General features: G+C 48.0%; 1 protein-coding gene across 1 annotated transcript; it reads left to right on the top strand.

The window, feature by feature from the left end:
* Positions 1-157: 157 nt before the first annotated feature.
* PNPLA2 (patatin like phospholipase domain containing 2) lies at positions 158-26,372 on the top strand. The gene is made up of 9 exons (XM_050897327.1): positions 158-464; positions 16,951-17,183; positions 17,372-17,437; positions 21,486-21,695; positions 22,634-22,694; positions 23,633-23,800; positions 24,246-24,378; positions 25,125-25,247; positions 26,095-26,372. Exons 1-9 carry the CDS (start codon positions 278-280, stop codon positions 26,357-26,359), a joined length of 1,446 nt encoding a protein of 481 aa, XP_050753284.1. The 5' UTR covers positions 158-277; the 3' UTR covers positions 26,360-26,372.
* The last annotated feature ends 1,495 nt before the right edge of the window (positions 26,373-27,867 follow it).

The raw sequence follows: 27,867 nt of genomic DNA, 5'->3' as shown, positions 1-27,867 counted from the left end.
GAAGGGTTGAAGGAGGGGCCGGGTGCTTCCCGCCCCTCCGTAGGCCGAGGGCGGGCCCGAGGGCCGGGCCGCCTCATATAAGCTCGGCAGCTGCCACCCGTAACCCAGCGGCAAACCTCGCCGTACTAGCGACTTCCTCCTTCAGCAGGAGCGTCTCCTGGCTGTTGTCCTCCGTCCCGTCCGCCTAGGGGCGGTGTGATGTGAGAGGAGCCCCGCGGCTTCTCCTCCCCGTCGCGGCTGCTTCTCCCCCCGCCGCCTTCAGCGGGGTGCGGAGGCCATGTTCCCCTTGGACTCCACCTGGAATATCTCCTTCGCCGGCTGCGGCTTCCTGGGGGTCTACCACATCGGGGTAGCCAGCTGCCTGCAGGAACATGCCCCCTTCCTCGTCACCAATGCCAGGAAGGTCTATGGCGCCTCAGCCGGGGCGCTCACCGCCACCGCCCTCGTCAGCGGCGCCTGCCTCGGTAAGAGCGGGGCGGGCGCGGAGCCCTCGGCAGCGGCGGGCGGCGCGAGGCCAGCCGGCTGCCAGAGGCGAGCGCTCCTTCGAGTCTTCCCTTCGTTGTTGTTAATTTTTTAATTACAACAGTAGCGGGGGCTGGGGTGGTGGTGGAAATAGCGCTCCGCCCTCCTCCTCCTCCTTCCTAAATGCGTGCGGCGCTTTGTTTTTAAGACCTTTACCTCAGTATTCACCCCCCCCTCCCCCCCGGTCACTCGCGAGTGGCTGCGTGCCTCACGCTGAGGTCCGAGGGGGGATCGGAGGCACCTCAGTCCCGTAAGGCGGTGAAGTATGCGTCCAAAATGGGAACCTGGCCTCCGTGGGATGGAGGGTGGGTGAGTGGGTGCCACGGCGCCCCGCAGAGCAGGTGTCTGCAGAGGGGACCGGTGCCACGCGTCAAGAAGGCCCCCGATGGTAGGAAGGCAGCACAGGGGTCCTGGTTTTGACCCCCACCATATTAATGTGGACTTGTGGGGGCTCGGTTCTTGGGTTTGGCTTGCCAGACCATGTAGGTCTGGTGGGGCTGTTGGTGAGGAGAGGAGCTGACCTCTCGCCATGTGGGCACCAGCTCTTAGTGGCTGCGAATGGGAGGCGAAGCGGCTGGAGATGGAGACATCAAGCAGCATGTTGCATGTATGAATGAGAGTTGAACAGCATCTCTGAGTAACTAGGAAATCTCTCTTTATTCTTTCTTAACGTCTTTATTTCTGGAAGAGGGTTATTCCTCAGGGTGTAGGGCACTGGGGAATTTTCTTGCTCTCTGCTAGTTTAGCTAAATGTTATCTCTATTTTCAAGTTAGAGAAGAAACCTGAAAAAGTTATCTCTGAAGCAGGCACACAATGTAGCCTGTCCCTGCTTAGGGCACGTCTGGGGAACTGCTGAAGAGAATGGTGTGTGGTGCCTCCTGTTTTTTTGCTGGTTTGAAGTTCAGCTGTTTTGCATATGGGGGAAGTCAACAAACATGCTAGAGTCTGTACTTGGAAGCTGTTCTTTTATTTTGAGAATAACAAATGCAGAAAAGTATCTTAAACTTGAAAAAGGGGAATGTGGTGAGAGAGAATCAAGTATATCTATTTAGTCTCAGAGAATTATGAGCCTTTCCTAGAGCCAAGTGAAACCAGAGCTGTTTACTGCTTGGACTCCTCTCAGCTTGATCACAGGTGTCTGTCCATGACACTCCCTGTTCTTTGGGGACAGGTAGAGTTTTGAGATGTAGCCTTCATGCAGCAAAAGTTAGCTTTTTCTGTGTAGTTAGGTTTGAAGTTTCCCCCTCCTTAGCATTTTGTTTACAGAAATGCCCAATGAAGTGTAACCGTTGCTTCTGGAGCTTGATGGGAAGCTCTAAACAGCTGTTCAAACCCCAGTCTGGGATCTCAAAGGCTGTAGTCATGCCGTGGTGCCAGCTTTTATCATGGACAAGGAAAAAGGCCTCCTCTAATCCCTTCTCCTGAAGGGATCTATTTGCTGATAGCTGCCAGGGATTTGATTGCTTTACTTGCTGTTGCTCCTGTTGAAGAGGTGGCTGCCCAATTAGTTCCCTAACTGGGTGGTCCCTGTGCTACTTGGAGGTGTTGCACAAACATGAGACAGGCTGGCAGTAGTGCCCAAATCCTTTGCCCTGCTCAGATGCCATTATAGTGCTGAGCAAGTCTGTTATCACGTCTACCTTGTTCTTGCTATTTATATGTCCAGAGCATCCACGGTGTGCTGGCGTTGCTCTCAGGGAGTTACCTAGCCTGGTAGAGAGCTTTCTGTGAATCAGGATTAGAATAGGTTTTCCCACTCCCTATGAGGTACAAGGAAGCATGATGAAGAGGACTGAGTTAGGGGCCGCCTTCTAGGCAGCATTCACCTCCCTCCTGAAAGAGGGCAAACCATGCTGCTTAAAGCCAGCTAAGGCTTGGATCCTGGGTGTTCAAATTCTGTCTTAAGTTTAACTTTTCTGGGATAGTTTTCTTTTGGCTCTGCCTGTGTGGCTGGCATATATCCTGGGTAGAGAGCAGCTGTAAGGCAAGAGAGCTGACTTCTGAAAGTAAAAGCAAAGGAGGTGCTTGGTTGGGGCATGGTATTGCTGCACTTTGTCCCTGTTGTAAACCCTCCTGACAGCGCAGATTCCAGGCTGAGGTCCAGGGGTTAGAATGAAATCATAGAGAAGAGGACAGGGCAGAAGGTACAGCTGCAGCCTGTACTAGGAGAGCGGTTCATCTTAGTACAGGCTGTTGTAGGATCCTGAGTACCTGTGTTTGCCGTGCAGCTGGTTTCTGTCTGAGAGTAGGTGTAATAGCCTGTAGGCTTTGAAGCTCATGGCAACTGCTGTCTGTTGCCCTGTCCATCAAATTGGAATGCTAAAATAGTGTCTCTTGATGGTTGACAAGCAAGTTGAATTTTGCAGAAGCATTGCTTATTTGGCTGTGTGTAGATAAGGTTAGTGCCTTCATGCATCTGTACGTGGCTCTGAACTCAATGAGACTCTACTGCACAAAGATAAATACTTCCTGGAGAGGAATGGCAAAACCTCTTCCTTGGGGTTTTTCTTTGATTCTGATCCTTTTAGACCCTGATCAGAGAGAACAGAAATTTTCCTGGACTTCAGAGTGTAAGATCCCACTTAGTGGTTTCTTTTCCAGCTCTTCCCTTCTGGCCTTTGCCTCTGTTCAGCTTGCCTCTGAGCTGATTCTGCCTTCTCCCTGAATTAAAACCACACTGTCATCATTTGTATATGGCAGTAAGGCTTTGCTGTGGGCTAACACTGAACTGAAAGCCCTGACCAAATGATCTGCAGCCTTGAGAGCTCACTGTGGGCTTCAAAGGCGCATTTGAGAATACCAAATAAAACAACATTGGGCATGCATATTAACTAGGCAGAGGACCTTATTTCTAAATAAGAGGCCAGGACGTATTTATGGTCTGATATGACCTCGCCTAGCTCTTGTTAAGCACTTTACGATTAAGTTGTAGGGATCTTGGATTTATTCTCCAGGACTACAACAGTGGTATTGTCCTGCATCTGAAGTGCTCTCTCCAGCTTTGAGGTTCTTCTGTTCACTTGCATGAAAAAGTATTGCTTTTTTTTCCACTAGAATAATCTGTGTGGCTATCAAGGTGCATCGGGCAAAGTCTCACATGTTTACCAGTTACTTGATTGTGCATACTGCAGTGTCGTAGCATGAATCACTTCTTGTCCTGAGGGTTTTCTGGGAAATGGCCTTCTGTCATGCCTGTGTCTTCTCTTGGGGCTGTTGGAGTCCAGCACACCAGGAAATGCACCTTTATGTGCCAAGCAAGTGAAAAGTCCTTTTGTGCTGGCTTTGCAGTCTCCTCCTTATACATACCTCAAATCCTGCAGCTTTTCACAAACTCTAGGCCTCGAGCTCTGAGGATGCTTACCTGTGTGAATAAATCCTTAAGTCACTGGCCTGGATGAGTAAAACTGGCTTATGTGACATGACAAGACTGTCCTTTTTCAGTCACGAGTAATGCTGAAATGCAGCTGCTGTTGGATTCTTAAATATTTAATACAGTGTAGGGGATATATTTTTGTTAAGGGTCTTGAATCATCTCACTCTGGTGAGCTGTATGGGATTTGGTGTGCCTGCTTTGGAAGTGTAGCAGCCTGGATGAATGATGAGATGTGAACCTGTAATCACTGAAAAGCTGTTTTTGAGCTGATGCTAAGGTCTTGGACTGTGCTTGTGACTCACAGTTAAGCAACAGCATCTCAATTGTCTGTGTAGCACGTGAATATTGTCCTATACAGCTCTTATCTGAGGGTGGGCTGAAACTGCTGAATTGCTTCTTTTTTGGGGGGAAGAGATGGGTTCTGCTGTCAGAGGCAAAGCTGGCTATCAAACCCCCATCTGTGGGAGTTAGCTGTTCTCCTAAAGCATGAGAATGTCAGCAGAAAATGACAAAGCAAGCTGAGGGGATGCTTCTAGTACTAAGAATACAGAAAGGAGGCCATATATTTGCTCGATTGAGCAGTGTTGTTTGGGATGTTCTTTGGAGAGCTTCTCCTGGGTTGTTTACAGGATTTTTTTTTTTTCCTAACTAGCATCTTAGCCAGGACTCTGTCTCAGGCTCGACCTGAGATGGAGTAACAGTTGTTTGACATTCAGGTTTGCTTGTCAGCTGTCACCATGTGACCACCAGGAAACAGGCTGCTGAACTGTAGAGACTTTTTCCATTGGGTAGCAGGAGGAAAAAAAACCAAACCAACAAACAAACCCTCTTTTTACCTTTTGAAATTGAAATGATGAACGATAGCAGCGTCTTAAATGTTGTGCTCCTGAAATTTGATTATGTGCATGCAAAGGCTTAAGGACTGGTCACGGAGATTTTCTCTGTGTGTGTGGAGTCTAACACCAAATCCCAGATTGAGAGGGGGAAATAAATCAGCTTAGTCTCTATGGAGTCCTCAGAGCAATGCCAGTTTATGCTGGCCAAAGCGTGAAGCTTATCCTACGGGAAGTATATGTGATGCGTGGCTGTGTGAAGAGATCTATAGATCTGCCTAGGTACACGAAGGAGAGCTTCATAGCATCTGTGGCCTCTCAAAACTCGAGTCCCTCCCTGCACAGGAGATTATTTGTATCTCCTGCAGAGGCCCTAGCTGGGGAAAAAGTTGTTGAGCTCAGCAGCCCCAGCCCAGTCAATGGAAGGTGAGGCACCCTTATGTACATACATGGAGATGTGGATGTAATTCACGGGGCGCTCCCTGGAAGCGGTAAAGCTGCTGCTTCTTTCTCTGGTGGAAAATAGAGGTGGGTGGGGGGATGTTCTGTGCTGAAATAGTCGGAAATGTTCACTGGCTTGGTGGAGAAGCTGCTGCGGCTGGATCAGTGCCATCAGCAGTCACAGGGCTGCAGGCTCTGGTGTCCAGATGAGTAAGCTGGCAGCCAAGCAGCTGGAGCGCCCTGCAATACCTTTTGCTGAGAGGGAAGGAGCTTGTTCCTGCTGTCTGCCTGGCTGTAATAAGGAAGTTCCCGTGAGGAAAGGCGCTCTTGCAGGCATCTTATTGGTTGAATGCAAGAGAAGCCAAGCAGCCACTCTTAGCGAAAAACATAGTCATAGCAATGCATGTGTTTATTCTTTTGTCAGCCCACACAGATAGTAGGTGTGCAGAGCAGCTTAGTGCCCAGCCTTGCTCCGTCAGCCACAGCAGCAGCTGTGCAGTGTCAGTGGCAACAGGACAAGTGGTCTTTGCATGGTCATTCTTCTGACCCATAATTTCAGCATCTCTCTTGAACTTGTAGATGTCCAGGCTGTTCCACTTCTTTCTGCCTGTTATCTCCCAAAACTCTTCAAAGCACCTGCAAGTCATCCCTATAAAATATGAGAAGTTGTTGTATGTTCTTCAGGGTCCTATGTCTGGTTATTGATTATGTTTGGAAGTTAAGTTTAGTCCTGATAAATCAAAAACCTTCCTTAGATTCCTTGCGCTGTCTTCCAGTTCCACCCTCCCGCTGCTGTAGTGGTTACAGCAGCTCTGCCTGCATGTCCAGTAGCTGATGGTGTTTGTTTCCTGTGTGTCAGAGGGCTGTGCTGCCTGCCAGCGCAGTGGGCTTGGGAATAACTGTCCTCTGATGCTAGCCCCCTGCTCATTCTGGGCTTCTCCACGTTTCCCTCTGTGCCCTCCATGGAGCAGGGATGAAATGTTCACTGGCTTGGCTGGAGAGGATTTTCAACTCTGCTGTGCTTGCTTTGTACTGTATTTAAGAGGACCATGCAAGGTCTGGAGAAATGGTAATTTGGTCAGCATTCCTTCTTTTCAGAGCTGGGAATGGACAAGTCTCCTAATTCCAGGGCCTTTGCAAAAGCTCAGAAGTCTCCTACTCCAAGGAGCAGTGTGAGCGGGTGACTCCTGACCACCTTGCTCTCCATGAGGCAAACCCTGCTGCTGGCTGGATATCAAACTGGCCACCACTTTCCCATTGAATCTTCTGCACTTCTACACTTCTGTTGCCCAGCTCTGACACTCAGCCTCTTTCTTTCTGGTAAGTGTTCCTGGGACTTGAGGTGAAAGTCAGGATGTCCCTTCAAGAATCTGGGAGTCGAGGGAGTCCCTGTATGTGTATTTGCCTTGGGCTGTCTTCCTTGTCAAGCAGGCATAAGGCACCAGAGAGAGTAAGAGCTGGTGAAAAGGAGCAGTAGAGGAAATGACTCCATGTAGAAGGCCCTAAATAAATCTATGTCCTTGGGAAAAGGCAGAATGTGTCCTGCAAGTGATAGGCTCTGGGGCAGTAGAAAATCCCTTCCAAGGAGCACATAGAAGGGAGGGAATTGTTGAGCCTGGGAGTGTAGAAAAGGTGCTGGAGATTGTTGTAGCTCTGCCTGTTGTAGCTACAAAGGCCGAAGGAAGGGATGAGAGAGTTTGGCACTTGTGATACAATAGCTGCTTGTGACAGGCCTGATCCTGTCCCTGGGTTTGTGCTGCTCTGCGGTACAGTGTGTCTGAGAGAGCTGCCCTCAGTGTTCCTGGAGAAAGGGACTCCCCCCTGCGGAAAGGCTCAGAACAAGCCAAGCTCCATGCGATCCCAGTGGTGACGAGTCTGGGCGGGTGGTGTGCACTTTGTTCTTGGTGCTTGGGATATGTCAGTTGGGGAAGCTGGTAGTTTTAGTAGAACCCAGGGTTTTCTGCTACCCTCTGGCACTTGCCCAGACCTGAAACTGTGGTGCTTTCTGGTACAGATGAAGGCCAAATCTACATTGATGGCTTCTGTCTGACAAGTCCTCTGGAATCAGCAAGCTTCATGAGGTGTCTTGGGCAGCTGTTTCCCAGGCTTTTGGCTATGCCGTGTCTAGAGGATTTCTTCTGAGAATGAACCATTCTCTTCCTCTTCAGACACTGCAGTTTGTTTGGATAGATACTGGTTTTGGGAGCCTTTTGGGTTAGGATTTAAAGGACTGAGTACCATTTTAGTGTTGGTGGCTCTGGCAGTGTCTCTGAGCTGCCACTCCTGTGGATTACCTAGTTTAGCATCCTGAAGTAGAGGAGGTGGCATCTGAGGGTGTAAATGAATCGGGGAGCCCTTTATATATCTTAATTACAAGAGCTGCTCTTGCGGGCTTCATTGAACGCTGCTGATTCAGGGCTGGGCCTGGCAAAAGAGTTATTGCAGTGTGTCATGGAGGCAGGGTGTGGATTCAGGCTGCCATAGTTATGACATGCATGGAGAAAGTTAGAGCCCTGTTTCAGAGTGGGCTGTCAGCACAAGGGGAGTTACATTGCTTTATCTAGCCCAATGTTCTTATATAGTGGGATTGGTAAAAACTTCTTTATGGGAGCAAACTAACCATTTAACTACTAGCCATACTTCTGCACACAGAAGAGTTCATTCTGTATGTGAGCTTCAGGTGGACATTGCTACACCTGTCTTGCTGCTCTCCTTGCTTGTACACTGCTCAGCCTTGCAGGAAGGGTTGAGCAGAGGCTCTTCCCTTGCAGGGGTCTTTGCAACTCTCTGAGTAGCTCCTGTCCTGCTCACACGGTTTTCAGAACCCACGTCATCTTGATGCCTGGGAGTTGTGACTGGGGACCACTGCTGATGTACGTGGAAGAAAGGTAACATCAGTCTCCAGATATTCTTGTGTCATGGCTCCCAAGGAATGCAGCTTGCCTTGTGGTCTGCCTGAAGATGGTTCCCAGATAAGCTGCTTCATCAAATGAGATTCCTTCTAGAGCAAAATGCCCATGCCTCTCTTCTGAGGACTGCTTTGGAATGAAGCTTCTCATTCTCACTTCCTTGCTGTAGCCTGCTCCACTCATGCCATGGCTTGTGGGGAAGAGTTCAGGGGTGTAAGGTGACACTTAACATGCCTGTGTGAGATGGAAGGGCAAAGCGGACACAGCAAGCAGCGTGCTCGCAGGTGCACAGCCAGGTGCTTGGCATGGATTGGAGCAGTTGGCTAGCTGTGCAAGCATGAGGGAGCTGGGCATGATGCAGGCTGAGGGCCATTGGAGGACCTCAGGGCTATTCCTTTCATTCTGTGCCAGGGCTTTAGCAGCCACACAAGTATACAGTGAGAAAGGTTGGGGAGAAAGGAGACAGGCTGCTCTTTTCTGCGTGACAGAGCCAGCCATGTCTCAGGTGACATCTCTGGTGAACACAAAACAATCACTGTCTGCAAGCATGCAGGAGAGCATTCAGCAGAGGTTAGACTGAAAGCCACCAAAAGCTGTGTGTGGGCCTTGCTTTGGTGTTGGTGAGCCAGCTGAGGGTAATGGCTAGTGTGTGATAAAGCTGAAGGGATGCTGGAGTGGCAGCTATTTCTTCAGGCTCTGGAAATAGAAATGATGACTGCTCGCTCCACTTTTTGTTTTCATGGACCTGTGGTGCAGGTGGCTGGCAAAGGTATCTACTGTCCTGTAGCACTGATCTCTCTTTTTCCAAAGCTTCTTACCTCTAGTAATACCTCCCCTGTGAAGTGGAAACAGTGCACTCTTTCTCTAGGTGTGTGGTGCCATCCTGGAAACTGACCCTGAGAAGTGAGTATGGAGTGTGTGTGTGTAACATCGTGCCTGTGGGTGAGACTTGATCCTTCTGCACCAGTTCCTGTTCAGAATAACAACTACTGGAGACTTTTTGTGTTAGTGGTTTTCACTCGGATGAATAAAGCGAGAGCTGGATGTGGTTCCACTTCTGCCTCTGTGCAGGGCAGAGGAGAAAGGCAATTTCACATTATTACAACATGTTTTTTCGTCTGTTTCTCCCCTCCACGAGCTTTCTCTTGCTGCATAGTTGCTTTTAAAAAAATTACCCCAAACCCAGCATTGCTCTGGCTCAGAGTGAGCACCAGGGATCTGAGCTGCACCTTCTCTTACTCTGTGAATCCCGTTTTCTTGTCACCCCATGCAGTTTGAGTTGCACTATAGCATTGACAGGAATTGGTGGATGGATGAGGACAGGACGTGGCTTTCAGTACAGCTCACCTGGGGTCCTGAGCAACTTTTCCTTTTCATGTGCTGTTTCACCATTTAATTTCTCTCTAATGCAATGAACAGAAATGCAGCATTAAGCCTCGTATTAGGGAATTACAGTGGAGAAAGATTACGCTAGTGGGGATTGCTGTTGTGGTTGTGACAGAGAATGATCCTGGCTGTCTGCCTGAACTGAGCTGCCTCTTGGCCTTGCTATTGATTGTTTCGCAGTAGCAGCTGCACTGTTTTCTGATTTGTGTTGCAAAAATAAACACTCCTGTCCTGGCCACAGAAAGAAAGTAGGCCTCAGCTTGCAGAACGTCGGTTGTCCGGTGAGGCTTTGATGTGCCAACACTACATTAAGTCCAGTGCAAAGGTTTAGCTTAGAGATGTAATCAAGCCTGGCAGCTCTTGTGCCTGTTCTCCCAAAGCCTTTTTGCTTCTGTACAAAGCAGAGCAACCTGCCTTAAGGTGAGAGGAGGTATGAATTGTGCAACTGCACTTTGGCTTGCATGAGGGTCCTACCCTGTAGGTACCAGTGGGTGAACAGGCAGGCAGCAGTCACTGTGGGCTGCCTAGTGAGCTGCTCTGTGCAAGAGGAAAAAAACTCAGGCAAGTTAAAAGCACATCTTCTCCTTATGCTCCCCATATCCAGGATGTGGCAATAGTTCCGGTTCGTCTATTAACTGGTATCTAGAGCACACAAAATAACGATCTCTTTTGGCTCAAAGGGGAAAAATGGCTCCTTTTTGTTTGGCTTTATTTAAACAGATAAAGTGACCAACAGCTCTTTGCTTTTTTCCCAAATTTTACTTGAAATAGAAAAGCAAACATCTTGGGGACAAACATGTTAATAAGAGGGAGGCTTCTGGCTCTGAAGCAGTTGCAGGTGATGTGGATTTACTTAGCCCTCCTGCTGCAGGCTGCATCTTGGCACTTTTTGTGTCTAGACTTTGCAATGCTGAGCACTGAGAATCTGAGCCAGAAAGTGTTGTGGGCTGAGCCCTTCCTTCAGCATCTGCCTCTGGCTGCGAGAGCTGGCCCTACTTGAAAAGCTGTTTCTTCCTCTCAGTGTTTCCACCTGCCCCACCTGTAAGGTCAGAATAGGTGTTGCTTACCGTAGTCTGATAGGGATCCCTAAGAGTTACTCTGATAGGGTATGTATCAGTGCTCCTCACTCTTGAGCAAAGGGGGAGAAAGACCATTATTTACAGCCAGTGGCCGGGCTTTCTAAGAAACTGCCTTTGAAAATCATTTGCTTGTTGAGCTCTGGGGTTGAATCGCTGGACAGAGCCCCTGATGGGAAGGGTTACCTGCCACAGGGAACAGCCGGTCAAGCAGTAGGGCTGTCTGCAGACTGAGTGGGTCTGTGTTGTGTGGGGAGTTGTGTTTGCCACCTATGTATCACCAAAAAAAAGAAAGAAAAGCTTCCTTCCTGTATCTCTTATTTGGAGCCAAGTCAGCTGAGCTGTTTCTTATCTGATGGCAAAATAGTAGGAGAGCAGGACTGAGTGAAAACCTTAATATAAATATAAATAAAATAAATATACCTTAGAACAACAAAAATTAGGGAAGTCCCAGAAGAACAGTTTGTTCTGGTACATGATGTTTCCCAATATTACTGGCTTACAGGAAGACATGCACAGATGTGAAAAGAACTGGTGCCTTTAAAGGCTCCACTGCTAGCTGCCATCCCCCAGCCTGAAATGTTTAAAAATGGGCAGGTTTTCTTTGTGTTAAATAGTGGGAGTTATACAACTTCTGGCAAGTGAGGGGTAGTTATCCTTTCCACACCCAATGCTTTTAGGCACCTGTCCAGGATTTCACACTGAAATTAGAGCTGTCACCAGCTGTGGGGTACACCTGTCACCTGAAAATGTCTCATCAGGGCAGATCATAAGATATTGCTCTCGCTTTATTTCCTGCTGGCATGAATTTGTTGTTGGGCCTGCCTTTGACATCCATCCAGCCTCGCTGATAGGCAGTCGGAGAACATCTTGGGTCAGGTTCCCATTCAGGACAAGTCTGCCTTTGTTCAGCTTAGCTCAGCTGAAGGTCTGTCTGGTTCTTGCTCTCTTGGGACAATGAGTGGAAACCGGGTTGCTTCAGCATGAGTGTAGGAAGAGGAACAGAAGTCCAGCCAAGCAGTGGGATCTTTCACAAACTGAGGTCATTGTCCACAAGAATTGGGGTTGTCCTTGGGTCACCAGCGCATTGCTATGCAATGCTCCTTGGGGTGAACAAATGGGCATTTTCTGGCAGTCTGAGCTACCTAGCTGTGAGGAAACATCCAATAAAGTTCTCTGTTAATTATTTTCTAGATGTCAGCTTGCAAACTTTTGTTTCAGTGCCTCTTGTTTACAGCCTTACGTTTTTGGGCTGGTGACAGGACTGTGTTGTAATTAGGACTGTACCATCTCCTGGGAGAGGCCAGGCAGGGAAGGCACGTGCATTGCTTACTCTCAGTACTCGGAGAAGAGGCAGGTGCAGGAGCTGTGTGTGCTGAGCTGGAGCAGCTTGGGGATTTGTGCCCAGGAAGAACACGGGACAGCTCTCCTGAAACCTGTGCTCATCATTAGAGACTGGCTTTTAGGTCTTCCATGGATGAGGTGCAGAAACAGCTGAAATAGCAAGGGACAGGCAACCAAGCTAAATTAACCTTCAGGGAGATCATGCTAGTAAATTCCTTCTGACTCATCCTATTCTGAAGTTCAGATCTGGACTGGGATCTACCAATGGGAAACACGAGAACTCCAGTGATGCTCAGCAACCATCTGAGTTGAAAGCGAAGTGTGAAGATTGCAGCTGGGGACTCCTGCAGGGAGCATCTGTGCTGAGTATCACACAAACATCGCTTGAACAGATAGCTAAGCAGAACTTAAGCAGCTCCAGAATGAGATCCCTGGTTACAGTACACAGGAGGTGGCTGCTGTCCTGATAATCTTGCAGTCAAAATAGCTTGGTCATGCCATCCCAAACTAACAAGGCATTGGGCTCTCAGGGTGCTGGAGGAATGTTAAAAGCACCTGCACTTCCTTCTGCTAGCTGGCTTCCTTTCAAAGCTTTTGGTATTGGTGTGTCTGGCCAGTCTGGAGCCTTAGCTGGGTAATGGGACTGAGGAGAAAGAGGAGTGGTGCCTCCTGTGTTGCTGATATGTAGGAAGGAGTCCATTTGAGTTCTTGTTGGTGTTGAATGAGAAGCAGGCTTAATGAGGATCTGCACAGTTCCCTGCCTGCCCCCAGTAGTCCAGGCGAGGTGTGGCATCTGGGGTGTGACCTGTCTGTGCCTCCTACCAGCAGGGACAGGAGATGCTGTCCCTAAATCCCTTAACTGTCTGCGCCATTCTCTGTTCTCCATCCCTGTTGGAGAGCCTTTCCTTTAAGCTTGCATCCTGTTTACTGCTGCACTAGCCAGGGAGCAGGAATGTCACTGGCGCAGAGGGTGATCTTTGTGCTGACATGGAGCTCTTCCAGAGAGAGCTGCAGCGTCATGGGTGAGCAGTCACAGGAGCTGCTGGGTGGAATGTCCAGAATGCCCCTCTCCCTCTTCAGCCTGCTCTGCCCTATTTTTGTTTGTGTCTTAGGCTTTTTTTTCCACTTGAAATACTTGATGGGTCAACTGTCCTTTTGCTGGCTGGCAAATGGATATCAGTGTGGTCTAACGTCAATAGGAGGGCGTCATGGTGCCCTTGGTGCAAAAGCCCCGCTGCTGAAGATGTGGATCTGAAGAGGCCCTTTTTCTCCACTCGTCACCCCTCCTGCTGTGGGGCGTTTAACCTTTGTGATGGTCCTCATCCTAATGCATTGCACAGGCTTGAAGTTGCCTTTCTGTTTCATCTTGGAGCTCTTAGCTGCACTTAAGGGTCTTCCAAGCAGCCCAGCTAACATCAGTTTTAGGTGACTGACCTTCAGCTCTTCTCCTTTTCCAGAGGCAGAGTAGCAGCAGGCTGCTGTGGCTGGAGGTGTTTGTATACAGTTATAAATAGCACGTGCTGCTTGAATGCTTTTCAGGTTAGAGAAGGGCAGTTTAGGGGACGCAAGGCAGTAGAGACTTAGATACTGGGTTATTTTGGAGTTGAGCATGACTGGTGGGGGTGAAAGCCAGTTCTTTAAGGGAATGATCTTTCTATGTCAATAAGCTAACGTGAAGATGGCTTGACATAGCTTAAAAATGAAATGCAAACTAGCAGCTGCCTTCAGGTCTTTTTCCCACAGGTAACACTAACTTGCCCCTCATAGCTGCTGCAGAAAGATCACAGGATGAACCAGCAGAGGTGGAGCAGCTGGCCTCCCTTGTCTGGCAAGGGACAGGTTGGGGTTCAGGACACAACTGTCTGATGCTCCTTTACATCATCACAACTGAAATTCAGATAAGGACAATGGCCCTGCAGTACTATATACAGGTTCATGTATAACAACACCCACTGGGGCAGTGGTGGGGGCAGGGAAGGAGGAGGATATGGCTTTTCTAATGAAAATGGAATATTCCACATTATTAATATAATTTTTAGAGGAATATTGGCTTAGTAAATCTGTACAGGGAGAAGTGTTGAATTAATTGATGGTGGGAAAAGAATGAAATGTTTTCCCAGCAAGCAATATGAACTATTAGGGATTGTCTCTGCCCCTCAATACATACCTCAATAAGGGAAGAGGAACTTAATTTAACTTCTTCACATGACGCTGAGTCCTGAATCACCAGATCCATCAAAAACCATGGGAAACTTATGTGGACTGGAATTGGCACTGGACTAGTCCTAGTAATAATTGACAGCTTGTGGCTGACCCCTGTAGGACTCGTCTCTCTTGACCACCTCTTATTCAGCTGCCCCCTCTGGCAGGCTGCAAGCAGAATTTGTGCTGGTTTTCCTGGAATAGCACTTCTGGTAGTAACGGAATTAAAACAAACACTCTCACCTCTTCTCTCTCCTCCCAAATGTATTTCCAAGAGGGCTCGTCATCTGTCATGGATCTAGCAATGTAAACCTGACTCCTTTGGCTGAACCCTCAGCTAGCCTTATTTCCAGGAAAGCTGGTGGTGTTGCAGATCGCCCTGTGCCCGTCTCTTCCCACAGAGCCATTCTGCACTCAGCTTTGGTGCAAGTGAGCCAGCAAGTCCAACAGAATCACAGGTGCCCTTGAAATGCCTCAGAAGCTCCTGTGTGTATGCATGTATTCACACATGTATTAAAAACAAACAAACAACCAAAAAACCAACACCCCCCCCCCCCCAAAACCCCAACAAACACCTAGGAAGTATTCAAAGAATGAAATTTCTAATTAGCAGTAATTCTTATTGTGTCCTTTTGGCTGTTAAATGGTGATAGAGCAGGCAGCTGCAACTGAAGTCTCCCCTCAAATGCTGACAGTCTGTTTCATGGCATAGTTGGGACTTTGCTGTTTTGTTTTTCTTAAAAAAAACTTCCAGCTCACATTTTAGCTCAAACAGTCATAAGCTCAATTTAATTGCAGTTGTTTTCAGTATTGCTATCAAATCTTTCTGCGCATTGAGATGTCAAGTCTGAAAGCATCTTTCTCTGAGCGCCATCTCTTGGGTGACACTCCCCCCAGCATGGTGTTTGCACACAGCATGTCTCCCCACAGCTGCATGCTCAACACCCACCCTCCCAATGAGATTTTCAGCTAAGTCAGCAACTCCCTGCAATGCACTCAGTGCAGTGGAGTTTCCTGGGGTCGTGTGGCCAAGGTGCTGGGCTAGGATTCATTTGTTTTTTGGCTCTGTTGCAGTTTCTTTGTGTGTCTTTCCTCCCCTTGTCAGATGTGAAAGTGTCTTGGGGGCGTTATGAGTGCTAATGTCATGGTGCTGATAAAATGTAATTTCTGTGGGGCTGACTTCCTTCATGTTGGGAAGGATGTTGAACTATGTGGCTACGATCTGGAGCAGGCTGGGCTCAATGGCTTATTGCTAATTGAGTAAGTAAGATCAGAATTAGACTGCTAAACATTGCACTAGGACAGAGCAAAAGACTGGGATTATAGTGCTAAAAATTGCTTCAGAGCGGGGAACTTGGATTTTCTGCTAAGTTGCTACCTCACAGTGCCTAAAATCCTGACCCCAGAGTCTCTGGTCATGTTCAAGGGTCCAGTTCTGTGCGTGCTTGAGCTGCTGGTGTTAATGGGTTTCCTAAGCACAGAATTGCATTCCCAGGCTGTGCTGATGGAAAACATGTTGCTGGCACACGTATATTGCAAAAGAGTGGGATGTGTCAACATAGCATTGAGGGTGTTGTTGCTCTTATCTCCATTATATTTATTAACCTGGGTCTAACTTGGATTCTTTCATTCTGCTGCCTGCTTTCTGCAATTGCAAGACTGGGTGGGAGAGCAAAAGGGAGGGATTTCCAGTTGGCTTGAACTGCAAACTGTCTTTCATCTTTCTCCAGGAACTGAACTTCAGTTTGGTTGGAGAGAAGTTTTAATTTGTGAAAGCATGTCTCTTTTCTCCTGGTTACTTTAATTCTTCCCCTCACATTCTTCTTGCCTATATATTCCCGATGGCCCTGGGAGTGCAGTGATTGGCTGGTACTTAGAGGAACTGTTGTTTTGTATCTCACCATGGCTAGGAGATGCATGTGGAAACAGCAGTCACTGTGTGCAAAGGGCAGCATGCTGGGCACTGAGAGTTTGGCTTGGGTTGATGTTTTTGTTTTGTTTTCTCCTATCCCTCCTTTCCAACTGGAAAGCTCTGATGCTTTTGCCAGATCGGGCTCCTAGTGACTGTGAGATAATGGGCTTAGCAGATGCCTTCCCTTTTGTGCAGATGGGATGTCTCCTCTCCTCCAAACGCAGCTGGGTCACTGTGTGAAAGGGTAAAGCAGGCATGCCTTCATGAGTCCTGCTTGCCATCAGGGCCTAGTTTAGTGCTGTGGAATCGGACACAGAAGGGATGGGACACCAAAGGCTCTGCAGGAGGCACTAAGTCACTGATTCCCTAATGGAGCATAGTGTCTGTCTTGCTCACCTGAGATGTGGCTGACATTCACAGCAGAGCTGGGATCACTTAGCTGGAAAGCACTGACATTCCTCTTTACTGGCACTTTTGCTTACAGGCAGATGACTTTTTTTTTCATGTCAGAAAAAAGAAGATGCTTACTAGAGAAGTTTTAGTGGAAGATGTTTTGAAGTGGATTTAGCCATAAGCTCAAAGCTGTTAAAGCATCTCCCTTGTTGTCTTTGTTAGTGTGTGTTTTCACCAGCCCTGCACTGGCCAGTGAAACAACATCTAAGACAAGGTGTGAAGCCTTAGCGAGATGCATGTGATCTTCCTTGACTTTATAAAACATATGTAAGATGAGGGTAGCTCTCTGTGATGGGGGAGTGTGAGGGCCAAGACAGCAAACTTCCATGACTTCTGTAACACTGCCCGTAATAGCCTCTCATCTTGAGTTATGTATCAGCCAGTGGGGAGAAACCTCTGAGTAAAGCTGTGAATGAGGCTTTTCTGTGCCTTATTTTGTAAAGGAGAAGGCTGGTTTTGCTAGGATTTCATGGTGCATTTTTCTTTCTCTTGTTGCAGGTGAGGCTGGCGCCAGCATTATTCGAGTGTCAAAAGAAGCCCGGAAGAGGTTCTTGGGCCCACTCCACCCATCTTTCAACTTGGTGAAGATCATTCGGATCTGCCTGTCCAAGACCGTGCCAGAGAATGGGCATGAGGTTGCAGCGGGACGTTTGGGTATTTCCCTGACGCGGGTCTCTGATGGGGAAAATGTCATACTGTCAGACTTCAATTCCAAGGAGGAGCTGATCCAGGTGAATGGAAACTTACTGCAGAGGGCTATGAAGGAACTGCATGCAGTTTTTTTTTTTGCCTTGGTCTCCAAATGTCCTTAGTACTGGAGTATAATTGTTAGCACATGCCAGTGTGGTGTTCTGAGAAAAGTAATAGGTTCAGTAGGCTTTGATCTGCTTCTTACATTCTGGATCTCTTTCTCCCTCAGGCCTGTGTCTGCAGCACCTTTATCCCTGTCTACTGTGGGCTGATACCTCCAACCTTGCGTGGAGTGGTAAGACTCTAAGATGCTCCTTCATTAAATCATGTACTAATGAATAAGAAGGCAGAAATGCTGGTAATCAATTTTGGCAGTCTTATTGCATGTCTGCTGGTAGCAATTAGCCTGAAGAGGCACGAGAAATTCCCAGATAAACAATTTCCAACAGTGGATGTGCCTTCTTTCCACTGCTGCCTGCAGTTGGCTATAAATGTCCCGAAGGCTAGAGGATTTAACATGACAGTAATATATAGCAATCTGAGCAAGTGCTGGCTGACTTAGCAGATGGTTCTCCTGTCTGCTTGGTACAATGCTCTCCATCACTGAGGCTCCAACCCTCTGCATGTGGAAAGAACTTTGGGTCCAGGATAGAAATCATGAGTGTAAGTCCCTCTCCCATGTGCCTGACAGTTTCTGCGGGGTTTTAACTAGTGGTGCTGATACCAGACCTCTTTTCCATGGAGTTCTTCCTGTCCTTCCTCTGAGAATAAAGTTCTGCTGCCTGCTAGAGCTTTCTTTAACATTCTGTCCAAGGCTGTCCAGAGCAATTTCTCCCTTCTGTGTTTGCATGTTAGAAATGAACACATCTGAAAGCTGTGCAGAGCTTGAATATTGCATCTGAATATTGCAGTCATGCTTAAGGGCCTCTGTTGAGCTTGGACTCCCCTTGTGCTACATAGGTTAATGCCCATGTTAAAAGGCAGTTTGTTTGCAAACTAAATAGTCAAAAGGGAGAGGGAGAGCTGCTAGTAATGTATGTGTGCCCTGGTTTCCCATAAGTGACCTGACGAAGATGCCTTGGTCTGTCAGAGCACAGCATCAAATCTGCTCCCACTGCTACCTGTGTCCTAAAAGTGAGGTCAGTTTTGCTCCTGCATAATATACAACTTAGCTGGTTTTGTCTTGTGCAAGCATGTTGGGCAGGGAAATGACCTAGAAGAAAGGTCCAATGTCCAGCCCTTCAGAGAAGTGACAGAATCAGTAACGATTTGGCATTTGCTCAGGAACTGCAGGCAAGGTTTTTGTCCCACAGCTGGTGGGAGCATAGCAGTGGCTCTTGTCTGACACCTCTTTGGGGCTAGTTGAGGTCAGCGTGGATCAGGCAAAATCTCAAAATTCCAAAACTGCGTACAACATCAGGGTTTCTGGAATGTGCAGCTGCCCTGGCACACTGAGGCATGACTTCCCATGTCAAGATTCCTCATGGGGAAAGGTGGGGAGGGAATATATGAGATGAGGAAATTAATTCCTACCTCTTCCCCAGAAAATCATGGCTTTTTATGTCTCTGAAGGGGGGGCTGGTGAAGGGAGAGGTTAAATTAGGTTGGGTATGAGCCTGGGAAAAGGTTTTGAAACAGGACTGCGTGGTTCCTAGCATGCCTGTGATGACTGTATTTGCCACAGGACAGACTGACAGGCCTGGCATGAGGACCAGTTTTCAAGGCAATATGATTGTGTGCAAGGTGTAAAATCCATATTCTGCCTTCCTCCTAATCTTTTTCCAGTGTTCACTTCTCTGAGCTCTGGTAGCCCTGTGGAGTGGATGATGAAGATGGGGGGGAGAATTCTCAAATATCGAGAAATGGAAGGGTCAATAACTGACCTGTCAACACATGGTGTAGCCATGAACTGTCTGTGGCATGTGGGTGAGTTAAACCCCTAACAAGGGTCAAAAAGCTAACTGTCAGTTCATGTGAGTGAGGGGCCCTGTGCATGGGAGGACACGATAAGGGAATGGAACTGGGCACCTCAGAAATTACCCCAGTCCATGAACCATCCCCAAAAGCTGCTGCTGCTGCTCACGCCTGCAGGCAGCTGGTGGCACCAACCTGTGGCTCTGTGCTGTTAGGGGCTTTGCAGGAGGCTGGAGAGTGGTTAGGCTTAGGTTGCTGGAGGTTCAGGCAAATCCAAAGAAGCACAGGTGATTTTGAGTAAGGAATGGTAATCGGCATTGCATGGGGAATGGTGGGCCAGAGAGCTGGGTCTGCACGTGTGGTCCTAGATTTCCATGCAGTGAGAAGGCTTTGCCTGTCAGCCTTGTTGTAGTTAAGCCTTCTTTCTAGTGGCATCCGTGCACTTATGCTGCCACCCTCAGGGAAATGTATGTTTCTGCATCCTTACCGCAAAACTAGTGGTGTCTTAGTTAAGTGGCCAGAACACTTACCTCCATCTTCTTTGAACAAAGTGGGTGCTGCGTGCTTTGCTCTGTCCTCTTCCCACTCACCTGTCGTGATCTCATCCTTGCAGAGGGAGTCAGCCAGATGTCTCCAGCTCTAGCTGTCCCTAGTCTGGCTTTCAGTAGAGCAGCTTTGGGAAGATGATGACAATGACAGTTTGCTATGGTTGCTTTTGGCTTAGGGAAAACTGATGCCCACTTTAAAAGGGGGCGAGGGTTCAACTGATTTTTGGCACCTCTGCTGTCTAGAAGGCATCCTGTAAGCAAGCTGAGTGTTACTGTTTCGGAGAGGGTGTACTTCTTGAGTTTAATCTATCCCATCCTTCTGCTTTCTTCACTGCCCAAATCCAGGTGGTGCAGGAGTCTCTAATTGTGTCTGTCTTGATACTGTTTGGTGAACAAGGCCTGACATGAGGATAAAATGCCCCATACTATGAGTTAGTGCTGCTGTAGCCTACAACTGTAATCAGAAGCCATCTCCCTTGAACCTGTAGACTGTATGCAGAGGTAGCCCCGAGGTTTAGTTTGCCCCCAAGAAGCCTGCTGTGCAGTCCACCCTGACCCTGTTGCCTCGATGGGAGCTGGATTCCTATAGCTAGGTTTGATTGCTTTCAGCCCAAGAGCCTACGAACTGTTCCTGAGGCTCAGAGAAGCTGCTTGAAGAGGTCTCTGCCTGTCTGCCATCCAGAGCAAGAGAGAACAAAGTGCAAAGCACCCTCCAGGCAAAGCAGCCGGCACTTTCCGAGGCATTGTGCAGCAAAAGACAATGTCGGTGGTCAGTCTGCCTGTGAGACAAGGCAAAGCATGACGCGGAATGGAGCACCTCTTCTAATTAGCATTTCCATGCTCTGCCTGGATTCAGCCTCTGCCAGCTCAGCTCCTCACCCAGCAGAGAGCTGAAAGATGTTACAGCTGCTGCTTATGGGGCTGTGTAGCTCCTGTATGATGATTTGCATTTGAACCTGTCCAAAGGGAAGGATTCCAGGCAGCAAATGGCAGGATCAACCCTGATACAAAATCAGCAGGACTATTCTGTAACCGAGGTTCACAAGAGCTTGAGTTGTTGCTCTGCAAAGGTCTCAAATTTCCTGCTCCTTTGGCTTGACCAATGTCCCCTTCCTTTTATCTTCTGCATGTTGCTTACTCTGCCAAAGGCCTGTGATAGGGATTGTCTTGCTCAGCTCCTTGTGCAATTATGGTACTCCAACAAATACTTTGAATTGAGTACAAGCTACTGGGGTTGCCCTTCCTGCAAGGGTAATACAAATGTGTTTATGGTACATAGGTACAGAACATTCTCTGATAAGAGGGTGCGTGTTAAGAGCAAAATCCAAGTCCCTTGTGCTCCGTTATCACACTACAGCAAGTAGATTCCAAATGTGTATGCATGGGTTGGGATTGCTGCTTGATAAGCCTGCTAGCAACAAATCAGCTAGTTTTACTCTTAGGTAACAAACCTTCTGCCAGTGGGGACTCGTGTCTGAGCTTATTCATTTTAAACACAAGTGGAAAATGGCACAATGTCACAGTGTGACAGCTTAGATCAGTGCTAATTTGCACTACAGGTGGTTGTTGGTGTGTCATATTATTTAATTGGACAGCAGTCAAACCCCATAGGAGATGTAAGTCAGCAGTCACACAAGTGAATATGCCTTTCTCATTGAACACTTGTGACCAACACACTTGACCATAGGAAGAAAGGCACATAGCAAAAGGAGATTATAGACAACACAGCTATGCTATCACTGTTTTTGACTCCTCCAGTGCTGGTGGATGGACTCCATTCTCTTCCCAAGTTGTTGGCACAAATATGAACAGGGACACAGAGTAAAAAAGTCACTTGATCAGTTATGAGAATGAAGAGTGCTTCATTTGTCTTGATTTCAGAGGTACGTTGACGGAGGGATTTCTGACAACTTGCCACGATATGAGCTGAAGAACACAATCACGGTGTCTCCATTTTCAGGAGAGAGTGATATCTGTCCACGGGACAGTTCCACAAACATGCATGAGCTGAGAGTCACCAATACAAGCATACAGTTCAACCTTCGCAACCTCTACCGCCTCTCAAAGGCCCTGTTTCCTCCAGAGCCGCAGGTGAGTTTCCTGGTAGCACCAGAACTTGGGGACAGCACATAGGCACTGGCTATACTGTGGGCTTTAGCAGAAGAAGATTCCAGACACTGTTAGTTTTGTATCTCTTGTTTGTCTGTTTTTTAACCTTGACATTATCAACCTAGTGACTTGGCAAACCTTGACCATCCGCACAAGGTTGTATAGGTGGCTTGGTTTTCTTTTGCCACTGGGAGATCTGGAATTTAGGTGGTAGCAGTTGATTGGAAAGTATTCCCATGTTGCACTCTCTAGAGTAGCATTTGCTAGGAAGTCAGGCTCACTTGTAAACAAGGATGTATCAGCCATCAGAACCAATGTGCTCTTTAGTGTTTTAAGGTCAGGATGGAGCTGCCAGCCTGCAGCCAGTGACTGTCTCCTAAAAAGTACCAGTGGAGCAGGTGGCACTGCAAACAGCTTTGCGTGCTTCTGAGCAAATGCAGCCTCAGATAGCCCTGGCATTTGGGCATAATAAGCATGCATTCATGTGCTGAATTACTTGGACAAGATTTTCCTGCCCCCTCTCTAGTCTTAGCTGGCTTTATCTGCAAATGCAGTGGCCCTTCCTGGCATTTGCTGGAAAGTATTCTGGGCTGCTTGTCAGAGTGACTCGCTGAAGGCTGCCCACAGCAGCGTCAGCTCTAATGGGGAAATGAGATGGCTGCAACTCTAAGCTCGTACTTAGGTAGGATTCCAGGTGTCCCTTCCAATCTGAATTATCCTGTGATTCCCATATCCAGTGTATTCATGTTATACTTCCTATTCCTGCTCAAAGCCTGGGAAGAGCTGGCAAGGATGAGACTTGTCCTTGGGATAGCTCAGGAGTCAGGAGAATTCCTCTAAAGCCAGCATTGAGCTGGGTGTTTGCTCTGCTCAGCCAGACAATGTTCAAATGACTTGCTCTTGCCTTCCTCTGCCCACAGGTGCTGCGGGATATGTGCAAGCAGGGCTATCGGGATGCACTGCACTTCCTGAAGAAGAATGGTAAGGCACTGGGTGTTTGTAGGGTGCACTGACTTGCCTCTTCTGTGCCAGGCTTGGTGCCTTGGCTTTCAGGATAGTCAATGGCGCATATGAAAGGTGGAAGGGCAGAACTGAGCTGTGCCTCAGATATCGGAATATGGAATTTCCATTAATAAGTCTATTTTAGCACTTCAGGAAGCAGGGGTGGAGTGGACACCTTTCCAGTGCAATGCGGAAGGACTCTAACCACTCCGATACCAGAGCGGTGGTTTTGGCACAACTGAGTGTTGAAGCTACTTAGCATGTGCTCAGTGCTACACCAACACAGTTGTTAGGCACCAGTGCCATTTAGACCTCCTGCAGATCCCCTGCTCGTTTTTATGTGCAGCTAGGGTATGTCTCATGTGGCACAGCAGTGCAGAGTGCAGGCATGTCCTCAGCAGCCCCTAACGCCTGGCAATTTGACACTACTGGTTCACTGTCTTCTACATGCGAGCCCTGGACTTTCTTGCCTCCAACTGTTGTAGCAGGTTGAGCGTGTGTTTGATGCCACCTAGTGTCAATTTACAGCAGATCAAGCACATTCGTTTGGTCTGTGATGCGTACCTTACTGGGATAAAAGCAGTCATGCAGCTGCGTTTGTGGATTAAGCTGCAGGAGGGAAATCTTGCCTGCAAGATTGGTGGCTGGCAGATTGTAGCAACAAAACACTGCCAAACAGCACCCTGCGGTACTTAAAGGGGAAAAGTTAGAATTTCTGGTGGGGAAAGAGAGGATGATCTTAAAGCAGCAAGGTTTCTAACTCACTGCGGTAAGCATTACAATAGATGTAAGCTAAAGAGGCTGGGTATGATGTCCATCTGTCTGAGGGGGGTTAGGGTGAAGTGAGGACTAACACTCTAAAGGCAAGGCAGGGCAGCTAGTTTGTATTATCCTTATGGTATGACTTCTCTTCGCAGGTCTCCTTCATCGTCCAAGTCCTGCCCGTCCTCTCCTTGCCATAGAAGCCCCCCCAGGAGAAAAGAAAGAGGAAGAAACAGAAGCTGAGGACCAACTAGAGGACAATGCTGCCCTTGCTGTTGTTGAAGAGCACATCTTCGAACACTTGCCTCCCAGACTGAACCAAGGTACGATCAAAAGGGAGAGAGCCCAGGCAATTTTCCTATGCTGCCTGGTCCACTTCAGAGGATTACTGGGATGTGTGGGTATTGCTTATGGCTGGGCTTGGCCATACCCAGGGATTGAACTGGTACTCGCTGATGGTTAGATGGAGTTGGGGCCTCTTAGATAAAGTTGTGGCTTGCCCTGTAGAGGCTGAATTGGGAGAGGTTGACTCATTTGACAGTGTTCTGCATGGGGAGGAGGGGATCTTCTTCATCACTCCTTTGGGAGTCTGATAAAGCTAAAGGCTGCTGTTCTCAGCTCTGCTCAGAGAATTACTACCCTGAGCAAGACTTCCTTAAGAAGTGGAAGGTGGAGAGGGGAGACCTCAGGCTGGGTAACTTCTAGGGTATGGCAAGGAAAGGGATAGTCCCACTGGGGGGATTCAGCCATGTTGTCTTCTGTCTTCAGCTCTTCTGGAGGCTTGTGCTGAAAGAAGAAGTTTCTTGACTGGCATCACCAACATGCTGCCTATACGTGTGGCCACAGCAATGATGGTCCCCTATATGCTGCCTCTGGAGTCTGCAGTTTCCTTCACTGTCAGGTAGGCCTTCTGCTGGTTCCCTCAGCGGTGTTCTTCCCAGTGCAGCAGTGTTTGATGTAGCTGGTGGAGCATGAATGGACAGAGAGTAGGATCCTCTCTAACTCTGCAGTGCCAGAGTTCCTGGGGAAAGAGTTCCTGCCACTTACAAGACATATGAAAAAAAAACCCAAAACTTTTCCTACCGTCATGTGTCATTTAGCTACGGCCAATACTTCCAGCTTGAAGGAAGGCGGCTGTGTGCTGGAACTTGCCCTAGAAAACGGTGATAAATCTCGGAGCCTGGAGAGAGACTTCTGAACTGGGAGTGCAGGGATGAAAGCAGGAACCACACAACAGGTGGTTCCCCTCTGGAGCGAGGGGTAGAGTCGTCCCAGCCATTTCCAGCTCTACACTTACATGGCTGGGAAGACAGGTCTGTCAGACTTGTTCTTAGTATGAAGTACCCTATGAAAAGTTTCTGGAAGGAGATAGTTTGTGATGGAAAGTGTTTTTCCTGAAGCCTTTCTAAATCTGAAAATGGATGAAAAATTTTGAAAGTGCAGATCCAAAATGTAAAGAATAAGTTCCTGGGCTGTTCTCAACCTTCACAGCTTCTCCCCCTTAATTGGGGGAGTGTAGTGGTAGTGTAAACGGCTCATTTGTCACTAAAAATAACGAGTAACCATTGATAGGAGGCAAAATTGGTGTTTTTTTTCATCCTATCCTTTGTGTGGCCCAAGTAATGGTTGTCTTCTGTCTATTCCCAGGTTGCTGGAATGGCTCCCAGATATCCCTGAGGATATTAGATGGATGAGGGAGCAGATGACTGAAATCTGCAACTATCTTGTGAAGAAAGCCAAGAAGAAACTGGGCAGCCATCTTTCAGCCAGGTATGGCTGCTTTCCTCCACAGCACTGTTCTGGAGGAGCCCTCCATTTCTCCTTTCATCTTTGACTTCTACAGACTCTACTCCAATGGAGCAGAGCAAGTAAGGCACAAATTGACTAGAAGGATTTACTGCCCAACGTAAAATCCAAATCTGGTCCATGGTTTCTTGGCTTCCTTAACTGTTGGATAGACTCAGCCCGTGGTCTCCTTCCTTCGTCGCATTACAGGGTAGACCCTGTAATGAAGCTGTTACTATAGCAATAGGGCAGAAGAAGTAATTAAAACAATATGCTAGCTTATTCCATGCTCCCTGTAGAAGACAGAGGTGCTTGTCTGTGTGGCATTTGCTGGCCTAGGGTACCCTAAAAGTTCCTTCCAAGAGGTACTTGTGTTCAAATGACCTTTTCTGCCTCACGATCTAGGCCTGGTTTAGGGTGGGGAGGCACTAGGGTGGCCAGGAAACACCAGAGGGTTTCCAAATGAGACAGAGTGCTTTGGGTCTGTGTGTGTGCCTGTGCTTCTGAACTGAACTCCCTGCAGTAGGCCATAGCTTGAGGCTGAGGCAAGACTGTTGCTTGGATGAGGATAGGAAACTGTATATTACAGTAGTAGGCAGAGGGTCCCAGCTGTGATTCGCATCCTAGTACAAGGGGGTGGTTCTTACCCACAAGAGCTCATGGTCTGAATTATCAAGAGATGTGAGGGGGAAAATGGGCACACAGAGAGACTTCTGAGTAAGATCATGCAGTCAGTGGTAGAACAAAATAGCTCTATGGTTCTGGAGCTCTGGGTTGGTGACCTGCTCAAGTCTTCCCATGTACTGATTCTTTACATGTGTTTGCCTTTCAGGCTTTACTATCACCTCGAGCTTGGAGGGCCCCAGAGCCTGCCAATTTCTTCCACATCAGCTTGTGGCGAAGCACTGCCTATGTGGATGAGAAGCAACCGTTCCCTGTCTGATGTCATGATGAAGTGGGATGAGTACCAGCGCCAGCTCATGCTGGGCTTACTCTGCCTCAACATGGACATGCAGGCCTCCCTCTTCCCTCGGGAAGGGTTTCAGATAAAGCTTCCACCTCTAGACTGTGCGAAAGAGTGCCTGCCACTCTTCTGAGCCTGCTGCTGTGAGGGGATAAGGGTGGGTGGGAAGGGGAGCAGATGTAGGATGCGACCAGTCTCATCCCACAGCAGCAGGCTGCCCTGTGCTCCTGAATATGCTGCAAAGGGGATTTCCCCGGGATGAAGACTGGTGGAATTGACTGTAGCCACTTGTTGCCCACTGGGCCAGGCAAGGGATCTCTGTGTTCAAAGACATACATGGGCTGATACCTTGCTCTAGACTTGTGCTGAGGCCTGGCCATTGCCTGTGGCCAGGCTGATGCTGACCTAGCTGGGCTCTTCCAAATAATGCACTTTGAATTGCCGTTGGCTTTTTACCGCCAAATAATCAGGATGTAGATGATGCTCTCAAGTTCATACAGCTTTTAGCTTCCTTTGCTTTTTAGAGCATGAGTCTTGTTTTTTCTTAAATCATCTGACATCCCTTAGCTCTTTGTGCTACTGAAAGATGAAATAGCCTCTTGCCAAACCAATTTTTCTCATGGCTTCCAAATCTCCTCTTGACTTTCTTCTTTGCTGAAGCCACGTCCTTTCCTTTGTCCCTTAACTGCATCCTGACTGGAAGCCAGAGCTGGCCCTGCTGCAGACTGCACTGGGACTGCACAAATGTAGAAAAGTTATGTATTTACCCTGATTCATGTTATCACGGTCTCTCCCTTTTTGATTTTTGTCCTCGTGGAACTGCAGCTTGAACTCTGAGTGTTAAGTAAGTCATTGAGCTTATTTTAAAGAAGTAATTTAAACAGAATATTTTTCCAGGGAAACATGTTGAATTTGAGGCCCCATTCCTGTCACTGTGAATGGAATTAGTGTGGGGTTGCCCTGGAAAAGCTCAGCCTGGCTATCTCGGGATCAGCTTAGCAGCTGAAGCAATGTGAAGTGCTTGTAGGAAGGTGAGATTGTGCAGGGCATGTTATTTTTGAGTGGCTTGTGGTGGAGTGTCACAGCAAGTGCTGGGCAAGGGGCTGCCTCTGACAGGGGTTGGGCTTTGCTCCTTAAGAGACCGTACAAATGAAGGAAATTCCAAGTGGGTGATACAGAAGGGATCTCCTGCCAAACTGGGGCTTGGCTCTATCTTTTGCTCGAAGAGTTTGCATGTTGAGGCCTTGGAGTGAGAAGGATTTAGGCTTGTAGTTATATCAGCCTCACAGCTTGCCTGTCTCACGTTGTAGCTCACAGGTACAGCTCTGCAGCTGGCAATAGCAGGAACATGAGAAGTGGAAGTGAAGTTAGGAGTGTTGGTGCACATGCAGCCCGCTTGGAACTGGCTATTTTTTGTCTTGTCCCTTAAAAGACCAGAGCTAGTGGGTCTGTAGCAGGGCAGGACTGTGCCTTGTAAGGTACTGCCTTCTCAGTGGTGGTCTGGTTGTGACTTGCTGTGCAGAAGCATGAACTCTGTTCTTCACAGGATGAGACATGGCTTTCTGTGGGGATTGCATGTACTTAAGCTTAAGTCCTCACACTATGACAAAACCAGCTCCTGGTATCTTTTTTGCAGCATGT

Source organism: Gymnogyps californianus, chromosome 5 (genome assembly GCF_018139145.2).
Source record: "Gymnogyps californianus isolate 813 chromosome 5, ASM1813914v2, whole genome shotgun sequence".
Lineage (NCBI taxonomy): Eukaryota > Metazoa > Chordata > Aves > Accipitriformes > Cathartidae > Gymnogyps > Gymnogyps californianus.
The sequence above is the reverse complement of the archived record's forward strand: the minus strand, read 5'-3'. Positions and strand labels throughout refer to the sequence as shown.